The sequence below is a fragment of the Bison bison genome, unplaced genomic scaffold, assembly GCF_000754665.1.
Source record: "Bison bison bison isolate TAMUID 2011002044 unplaced genomic scaffold, Bison_UMD1.0 scf7180017864144, whole genome shotgun sequence".
Classification (NCBI taxonomy): domain Eukaryota; kingdom Metazoa; phylum Chordata; class Mammalia; order Artiodactyla; family Bovidae; genus Bison; species Bison bison.
This window is the reverse complement of record NW_011494716.1, coordinates 833,630-844,006: the sequence shown is the minus strand read 5'-3', so window position 1 is coordinate 844,006 and position 10,377 is coordinate 833,630. Positions and strand designations below refer to the sequence as shown.

Genomic DNA, 10,377 nt, shown 5'->3' with positions numbered 1-10,377 from the left:
TACTCCCTAGTTGCGAGGGCTTCTCATTGCCATGGCTTCTCTTGTTTCAGAGTCTGGGCTCCAAAGTACAGGCATCAGTGGTTGTGGCAACAGGCTTAGTTGCCCCGAGGAAGGTGTGGAATCTTCCTGGACCAGGGATGGAACCCATGTCCCCTGCATTGGCAGGTGGATTTTTAGCCGCTGGACTACCAGGGAAGTCTGTTTCCTTTATTTGTAGCCGGGAATGGGAGATGGAAACATTCATCAGTGACTATTCTTTCTAAGTATAGAATTATATTCTAATTTTCTCTAGTGTACTAGAAGCTTAAAAACAAAAGAAAAAAGACACTGACACAGGGAAAGAACCCTTCATCAAGTCAACTATTTTAGAAAGTCTGAGAGAATGAATGAACACAAGCTGAAAGGAAGTAGAGATGTGATTTTAATATTAACTAAAGCCTGCTTTAAGATGAAAAAAGGATTAAAGAGGATAAAGATCTTTCAGTTCCTAACAGATACAATCTATGATGAATGTGTAACATTCATGAAGCTCCATGCCCTCCATAACCCAGCATCAAATCAAAAGGTAAAATCTATTTAATATACAGAGAGAAAATAGTTGAAATGTTTATTACTTTACAGATCAATCAACATCCAAATATTATAGAGAAAATAGTTAAAATGTTCACTACTTTACAAATCAATCAATATCCAAATATTATCATCTTCATATACACTTAGGTGAATCCTGATTCACAGATACAGCTATGATGTAGAAGAAATCTGATTGAAGTCCATTCCACATAAAAAAAGACCCCAAGGATCCAGCAGGAATGTCAAAGGTAGAAGGGTAAATCTGAGCTGGGTGTTCACGGGCAGAGCTGGTTTGACAGAGTGGAGTTGGGAGCCCCCATGCATGGAGCCACCATGGAGCAGAGTCAGAATTTTATGGAGGATAAAATAAACTTGACCTCCAATAGCTGTGACCCGAGGCCAGAGGTGGACCCCCAAAGGGATGTGAGCCACGAGCATCAATGCTGCAGCAAAACAGGCCTCCAGGAGATCAAACAAGATCAAGGTTCAGTAGCTACACTGGGTTCTAGCAACTCACACAATCATGGCCTTGGGCGGGTCCAACTTCTCCATTCTCTCTCCACCTGGCAGCAGAAAGCAAGACTGACTGACTCCTTTGAGTGAATTTCTGAGATGCTCTGACACCAAGAGAAAGGTACTGACTTCCTGACAGTTTTATCAGGTGGGGTGGGACAGAAATAATGAAGAAATAAAGGAATGATGACCTTAATTTTTACTCCAAGTTTGGGCAATATGTATGTAGGCTGACTGTGACACTAAAGAACACAAAGATGTCTACACCAGGAAGTGTACAGCTGTGTTATTTATAGCACAGAGACACTTTGAGTTGTCCAGAGTCAATGAATAAATAAATTGCAAATCCATGAGTGGATAAAATATTATATGGCCATTAAAATCAAATTTCTAAGACTTTTACTGAGATGGGAAGAAGGAGGTGGAAAATGAGAACACAAATGGGAAAAGTGCAGCCAACTTTTCTAAAGCTATGCTAACTCACTTCAGTCGTGTCTGACTGTGTGACCCCATGGACGGCAGCCCACCAGGCTTCTCCGTCCGTGGGATTCTCCAGGCAAGAACACTGGAGTGGGTTGCCATTTCCTTCTCCAATACATGAAAGTGGAAAGTGAAAGTGAAGTCGCTCAGTCCTGTCTGACTCTTAGCGACCCCATGGACTGCAGCCTACCAGGCTCCTCCGTCCATGGGATTTTCCAAGCAACAGTACTGGAGTGGGGTGCCATTGCCTTCTCCCATGTGTAATACTGAAGTTATCTTGGAGCAGCAAATTTACAAGTTATTTTGATCTTCTTCTGAATGATTTTTTAAATGTTCCATAGTATGTAGGTATTACCTGTCAAGTAACAAGTGATTTTTAAATGAGGCAAATTTTAAACTTCTCAAGCAAGAATGTTCAAATTAAAAGTTAAGGCGAGGATTTCCCTGGTGATATACTGGTAAAGAACTTGCCTTCCAATGTGGGAGATGCAGGTTCCATCCCTGGTTGGGGAACTAAGATGGTATATACCTCTGGGTAACACAGCGCCTTCACTGCAATGAAGACCCAGCACAGCCAAAATAGATAAAAGTTTAGGCGACATTCATTCATCCTTTTTTTTTTTTTTTTCTTTCAGCTAGATCTGAGTATTGCCTTTGGTCTAAGAGCAGTGCCAGACACTAGGGAATAAAGTGAATAGCATGTGAATTTGGGTATGGACTGTCTCATAATATGTGGGAAATCCTTGTGGCGGGGAAGAATAAACCAAAGGAAAAAACAGAGCTCGAGAATCAGAAGGGTTCGTGGAGGACGAGGTGGCATTTGACTTGGTTTGAAGGTGTGGCGGAGGATTGCTAGCCAGGGAGGAAAGCAAGGGGCGTGGGTCCCGGCAGAAGGAAGAGCAAATGTTGATTTGGATTCCTAGTACCAAAAATTGCCCGGATGACCCCGCCCCCTAAGATCAGACAGCCAATCAGGATGCTCACAGGGGGTTTCCGCATTCTGCGCCGCTTCGCCTCTCCAAGCTCTGAACCGGAAGTCCACCTGAGCCCCTGAGTCTCACCTGAAATATTACTATCGACTTTAGTCCTCATATTTCACTCGGTTGTTTCTTTATCTGCGTCTCATAACTACTCTTGTGAGCGTTTTTGTGACCCAGTCTTTATGACTCACCATGACAGAGAGCACATAAGATGATGGAGACCAGTGATTCGTCATCTTGACTGCACAATAGAATCGCGAGATTTCTGAAGCCTCAGTGTTGGGGCCCCACATCCAGAGATTCTGATCTATTTGGTCTGTGCTGGGACCTGGACATCAGTGGGTGGGCCGTAACTTCCAGGTGACTTTAATATTCAAAAATATGTGGAACATGTATCTTTCTAAACGTACCACTTAAAAAGAAAAAATTGGATGTGGTTGTAAAATAATTCAAAAGTTAGTCATTACAAAAAAACACGTCTCTTTATTTGGTAGATGCAGCAGGGTTATAGGTGAATTAGGTCCACAAATAAATAATGATTGTCTTCTACATGCCCCTCAGTTCAGTTCAGTCGCTCAGTCGTGTCCGACTCTTTGCGACCCCATGAATTGCAGCACGCCAGGCCTCCCTGTCCATCAACGTTTCCTTCCAGACTGCCCTTGGCAAAACGGCTCAACAGCTACTTAGTTACTAAGAAAATAAATCTGCATGGGGAGGAGGCTCAGTTTTGATTCTCTCCTGAGACAGAAAACATTTTCCTGCCAACCACTTTTCCAAGAGCCCTTTTCAAGTTTCTGTTCCTCAGGCTGTAGATGAAAGGATTCAGCGTGGGGGTCACCACCGTGTACATCACAGTAGCTACAGTGTCCTTCTCCAACGAGTGGGAGGACAAAGGGTTGAAATACACAGCAATGATGGTGCCATAGAAGAGGGAAACCACAGCCAGGTGGGAGCCACAGGTGGAGAAGGCTTTCCATCTCCCCTTTGTGGATGGGATCCTCAGGACAGCACAGGTGATAAGGACATATGAAGCCAGGATGCAAACGAACGGGGTGATCATGATCAGGGCACCCTCAGTCAGAATCACCACCTCATTGAGGTGTGTGTCAGAGCAGGAGAGTTTGAGGAGGGGGGTCACATCACAGAAGAAGTGGGGGATGGCATTATCTGCACAGAAGGAGAGTCGAGCCATCAGCAGGGTGTGCAACAGGACATTCAAGTTGGCGATGATCCACGACCCAGTGACCAGCCGGACACAGAGCTGGGGGGTCATCTTTGCTGAATAGTGTAAGGGGTGGCATACAGCCACAAAGCGGTCATAGGCCATCACAGCCAGGAGGAAATTGTCCATGTCCACGAACATGAAAACAAAGTACATCTGCGTCAGACACCCAGAGAAAGAGATGGTCTGTCTCCCGAGTATGTGGTTGGCCAGCACTTTGGGGACAGTGGTAGAGGAGAAGCAGATGTCCACGAAAGACAGGTTGCAGAGGAAGAAGTACATGGGGATGTGCAGGCGAGAGTCCATGCTGATGGCTAGGAGGATGAGGAGGTTTCCCAGGACTGTGGCCAGGTACATGGTCAGGAAGAGCAGGAAGAGGAGCTGCTGCTGCTGGGGCTGCCTGGAGAGCCCCAGGAGGAGGAACTCAGAGACTCTCGACTGGTTCGCCTCTCCCATGTGGCTGGGAGCCTAGACCCAAAAGCAGACAGCAGCAGGAACAATTCAAAAGTCTGGAAATGATGGTCAAAATGGGGCAATTAAGAAGAATGGAAGGAAAAAGGCAGTGGTATTAAAACCTTGCTGAGGCATTAGCACTTTTCTCCAGATATGTTTTGTGCCTCTTTTATTAGCAAAATGAGGGCTGTTTCCCTATGCTCGTGCTGTACCTCTAGAAGGACACTGAGAAAATGTGACAGTGGTTTTGTCCATAATTTTTGTGTATGTTTAAACTTTCTACCATAATCATGTATTTTTTAATGTAAGTATCAGAAACACTACAGATACAGGAATATTAATAGAGACTTTATTATTTATGATGAGTACTGGATAACACAAGTGTAAAAGGTTGACATAGAGACTGACATGTAGTAAGCATATACCCTGAAACAGAGTACTGATGTCATTGATATTAATATCATTAGTGATGTTGCCTTAGAGAATATTTTTTAGTTCCCTTACCTCTAATCTGTAGCTGTTACATATTCCTAGCACACCTGCTCTGAGGATGATATAATGATCAATCAAAAACTGCTACTAATGATAGTATCGCTGCTACTTCTTCCTGGGCTCAAATTTCTGGAGCAATTTACAGAGCTCTGAGTCAGCCTTTTTGGCTATGTGTGCTGAGCTCCCTAACTCAAATTCCTAAAATTAAAATGGAAACAACCCAGAGGATTGGCAGAAACTCAGTCCATTTGTTTTCCTCACAGTTCAGAGTCTCATAAACAGATAAAACATACTGGCTATACCCGAGCAAGAACTGCAGATGAGCTCAGAACTGTTTCTACAAAGTCACTAAAGGAAGATGTAATGAGGAGTGCCCCCTTAAGGCTTTACACCTTGCTGCTGCTGCTGCTGCTAAGTCGCTTCAGTCGTGTCTGACTCTGTGCAACCCCATAGACAGCAGCCCACCAATAAATAAATTTACATAAATAAATAAATAAATGATTGATGAAGTCCCACCCATCTGACTCTTACCCAGGAAAAATGTAGTCTTCACGGTCCCCAGAATTCCCATGTTTGCTTCTCTTTTCTAGACCTGGCAAGAGATTTTTTTTCTGAAGGAGAGGGACTCATCTTTGGGTTTTTAGGCTGAGTCTGCATGAACAAGGGGATGGGGTGCACAGACACAGCCCTTTGTGCAAGAAGGATGTTTGGGTATCACATGGTCAGCTCTTTACAGGAGACTAGATGGCCACTAGGGCCATATGCCCTGAGGGCCTCATTAGAGACAAGCAGATAGTCACTGTCTCCTCTCCTCTGTGGGCTTTTTTAGGATCCAACACTGGTAATAAAGACCTGTCATCAGAGTTATATAATTGCTGCTTCAGGACTTGGCAACACTGGAAATGATGTAATCTTGGGGATCGTCAGCATCCGCAACCCTTCTGCTAGAGAAAACTCCCAATTCTATATTTTATCCCCCACCTAGCCTTGCTGGGAAATACACATGAAGCTGGATAAGGGTTAAACTTTGGATAACCTAGATCAGTACTGAATTCCAGACCCACATCATCGGTTGTATGACTTTGAGAAAGCTACCGATCTTCAGAGAATTACAAATTTTCACTCTCTGTAGAAAGGAGAAATAATAATCACCTTATAGAATTGTGAGATTAAATGAGGTAATTTATGTTAAACACCCATGACCTCTAACTTCATCAATGCACTAGGCTAGGACCATGACCACTAGGTGAAGGTTAAAGTTATTTGTGATGTTTATACCCTTTGTTTTCTGCTTAATCACCTGTGTTTGGGATAAATAACATTTGGAAATAGTGTCACATATTTATCTTCATATGTCAATAGTTATTTTTACAATGGGTCAGTGGAAAAATCTTTCATTCTATATTTTAATTTGGGGGTAAATGAGGTAGAAATAGGAAACATTGCTGAATTCATTTATAAATTGGTAGAACACGGATGTTAATGAGGAACAGAGAATTCCTGAGTCCAATACATAGTGTTGTATTTGTGCTGAGGGCAAGATCTGGCTTTAAGATGCCCAATAAAGCCTTTAATCTTATGCATTGCAATTTACTTCCCTGAGTTCATAGTATTAAAGGGTTACTCATAAAAACCATACACCTGGGTCATAAGTGACTGTTGAATTCCTTTAAAAAAAGAAAAAAAAAAAAAAAGGTCCTTTAGACATCAGAGTGTTTCTGCTTCCCTGGTGGCTCAGAGGTAAAGCATCTGCCCGCAATGTTGGAGACCTGGGTTCAATCCCTGGGTCAGGAAAACCCCCTGGAGAAGGAAATGGCAAGCAACTGTGGTACTCTTGCCTGGAAAATCCCATGGACAGAGAAGCCTGGTAGGCTACGGTCCATGGGGTCGCAAAGAGTCGGACACGACTGAGCGACTTCACTTTCACTTTCTAGCTAGTCATCCACTACTTGGGTTATTGATCATCAATGTATTTCCTATGCTAACTAGGGCATTTTAATAAACATCTTTAACCTGCTCCCAGTAACTCAAAGGGTTTCCCAGGTGGCGCTAGTGGTAAAGAACGCACCTGCCAATATAGCAGACAAATGTGGGTTCAATCCATGGGTTGGGAGGATGCCCTGGAGGAGGCATGGCAACCCACTCCAGTATTCTTGCCTGGGGACTCCCATGGACAGAGGAGCCTGGCGGGCTGCTAACCATGTGGTTGCAAAGAGTCGGACATGGCTGAAGTGACCCAGCACGCATGCAGTAACTCAAAATAAGAATCTCAGGACTGTAATGAGCCTTCACATCTCCATCAGATACATGCTATGACATCAAGTTCTCTACATTCCATCTCCAAAAATAGGCCAATTTCCCCACATACGAAATTAATTATCAAAGATCTGGGGAGGGGGAGGAGAATGGTGACTGGATTATCAGCTTAAGGAGAAATAGACTCTATTTGTTGATGTAACTGCAAAGCCCAAAGTTCTTCTTGCAAAGCCTGTGTGTTTCAGACAGGGCCAGATTCAGGGGCCCAAATAATGACATCAGGACCTGTATTTCTCTATCCTCTACTCTGTTTGCTTCTGTTTGTCTTCACTCTGCAGACTCTCTCCATGTGGCAAGAAGGTAGCCATCAGTACGTCCAAACTCATATCTTCCCAGACTAACCATAGAAGGGCGCTTCTATCAGTTTATTGGCACTGTTGTTAGGCAAGATTATGATCAATCCTTCTTGAATCATATGCCCAGATCAGAATTAACCATGCCTGGTGGGAAAGTGGGGTATTCTGGTCAACATGTGTCATAAACCCAGGCCATTCCATACGGGAATTCAGTGATGGAAATTTATCACCAGGACTAAATGGAGGAAAGGAGTAGTCTCACAAATATATCCAGAAGAAAAGAGAAAGGAAAGAAATGGGAAGGAATGCTATGGAACACACACATATATATGTTCCATATATATGTACACAGAACACAAACATATATGTTTTATATATATATATAAACAAAATATATAAATATCAGTTACTATTGTCATGCGAGTGTATGTTCCTCAGTTCTTTGTCTCATCACAACAAAGATTTGGAGCGACGGACATTAAAGCCCTTGGCGAGTCACAGCTCTTGGGTCTTGGACAAACCATGTTATAGCTCTTAAGCAAATCAGTGTTACAGCTCTATTTTATTTAGAAGATAACAGGAGAATCCATCCTCGAAGCGTGAGGGCGTGCCAACCCAAAGACTCGAAGAGAAGAGAGTGGAGGAGCGTGCAGAGGAGGGGGAGAGAGAGAAAGAGAGAGAGAGAGAGAAAGAGCGCAGCCCGCAGGAGAGAAAGAGAGCAAACGCTTTGTCTCCTCCTTTTATCTGCTTTTTCCTCCACCTGGGCCTGCCCTATGTAAATTGGGCTTAGCCAGGAGTGCTGTTTGTTCTACCTGAAGTCTTCACTCTGGTCCTCGGACCTTCCTTTGACCTTCCTTTGTTCTATTTTCTCGGGCTTTTCCCTTCCTTGCCTTTTAGCCACCGCCAATTTGGACTCCTTTTCCCTATTCTACCTACGTAACACTATGATCCACTAGAGTCACTCCATCAACTGACCTGAGTTAAGCAAAGGATTGGAGAAGGAATACTCAAGACACAAGAATAAATTAGTAAGCGATTTTAAAAGTTAGAGTGAACTAAAAAAAACAAAAACCATAATTAATGACAATCCAGTAGCATTCAGCATACCTAGCACCCAGATCTTGGTTTCTAAATACCATTCTCTACTAAAAGGAAACAGGAGTCCTTACAGAAAGGGCTGTTTCCAGGTGTGGGCAGAAAAAAAGTAAGGTGAGTGAGTCTAGAACATTATGTGTGTGCCAAAAAATAAGGAAAGGCTCAAAGTCCAATGTGGATGCATATGAACTGCAAATGACTTTCAAATGGATCACCGTATCCATATATGATGCTTAATGTACTATTTTATTTTGTCCTGCCGTGAGGCTTGTGGGGTCTTAATTCCCAGGCCAGAGACTCAACCCACGCTCTGGGCAGTGAGAGCATGCAATCCTAAACCACTGGATTGCTGGGGAATTCCCTGTTCTATTCTTTCAACTTTCAATTTTCTTCAGGATTGAAAATTTTCAAATTGAAGATTTGTGATAAACAGAGATTTTTGAAAATAAACAAAGATGCTAGCTTGAAAGGGCTCTCCCACTGGTTGAATCTGGAATAATTTAAGCATCAAAGAGAATAATAGGGAATTCCCTGGATGGCCAGTGTTTAGGACTCTGGGCTTTCACTGTGGAGGGGGCAGTTTTCCACCCCTGGTGTGAGAACTAAGATCCCACAAGCTGCATAGTGCAGCCAAACAAAACAAAACAAAAACCTATAAGTGATTAAAAACTACTTCTTTTATTTATTTATATATCTCTGGCTATGCTGGGTCTTTATTGCGGTGCAGGCTTTTCTCCAGTGTTGCCTGTGCAAGGGCCTCTCATTGTGATGGATTTAGAGCTCAGTAGCTGTGGTTCCCAGGCTTAGTTGCTCTTCTGCGTTTTGGATCCTCCCAGCCCAGTGATCAAACCCTTGTCTCCTGCATTGGCAGGTGTATTCTTTACCACAGAGTCCTACCAAGTGTTGGGACCAGCGCAACAACGAACCGACCTGAGGGAGCATTTCTGCAGAAGAATAAGGAAAAATAAGACTCAGAAATAAGGTGGGGATCAGAGGGCTGATGCCGCTCGCAGGCAAAAGCCCAGATCCTAATCCTTGCATGCCTTTTATTGCTAACATCTACTTCCTTGTAGGAAGTCAAGAAACACCTGAAGTAACAGGCAAATTTGGCCTTGGAATACGGAATGAAGCACGGCAAAGACTAATAGAGTTTTGCCAAGAAAACGCACTGGTCATAACAAACACCCTCTTCCAACAACACAAGAGAAGACTCTATACATGGACATCACCAGATGGTCAACACCGAAATCAGATTGATTATATTCTTTGCAGCCAAAGATGGAGAAGCTCTATACAGTCAGCAAAAACAGACCAGGAGCTGACTGTGGCTCAGACCATGAACTCCTTATTGCCAAATTCAGACCTAAATTGAAGAAAGTAGGGAAAACCACTAGACTATTCAGGTATGACCTAAATCAAATACCTTATGATTATACAGTGGAAGTGAGAAATAGATTTAAGGGCCTAGATCTGATAGATAGAGTGCCTGATGAACTATGGAATGAGGTTCGTGACATTGTACAGGAGACAGGGATCAAGACCATCCCCATGGAAAAGAAATGCAAAAAAGCAAAATGGCTGTCTGGGGAGGCCTTACAAATAGCTGTGAAAAGAAAAGAAGAGAAAAGCAAAGGAGAAAAAGAAAGATATGAACATCTGGATGCAGAGTTCCAAAGAATAGCAAGAAGAGATAAGAAAGCCTTCTTCAGGGATCAATGCAAAGAAATAGAGGAAAACAACAGAATGGGAAAGACTAGAGATCTCTTCAAGAAAATTAGAGATATCAAGGGAACATTTCATGCAAAGATGGGCTCGATAAAGGACAGAAATGGTATGGACCTAACAGAAGCAGAAGATATTAAGAAGAGATGGCAAGAATACACAGAAGAACTGTACAAAAAAGATCTTCATGACCCAGATAATCACGATGGTGTGATCACTGACCTAGAGCCAGACA

The 10,377-nt window shown here is 43.1% G+C and overlaps 1 protein-coding gene across 1 annotated transcript; it reads right to left on the bottom strand.

Moving 5' to 3' along the window:
• Window positions 1-3,267: 3,267 nt before the first annotated feature.
• On the bottom strand, window positions 3,268-4,224 carry LOC104988976 (olfactory receptor 1F1-like). Its single transcript, XM_010840480.1, has one exon. The coding sequence runs from the start codon at window positions 4,222-4,224 to the stop codon at window positions 3,268-3,270; it is 957 nt and encodes a 318-aa protein (XP_010838782.1).
• Between the last annotated feature and the right edge of the window lie 6,153 nt (window positions 4,225-10,377).

Bases quoted from the DNA above. Each gene is read 5' to 3' on its own strand.
- LOC104988976 (XM_010840480.1), bottom strand. From the start codon at position 4,224: ATGGGAGAGGCGAACCAGTCGAGAGTCTCTGAGTTCCTCCTCCTGGGG.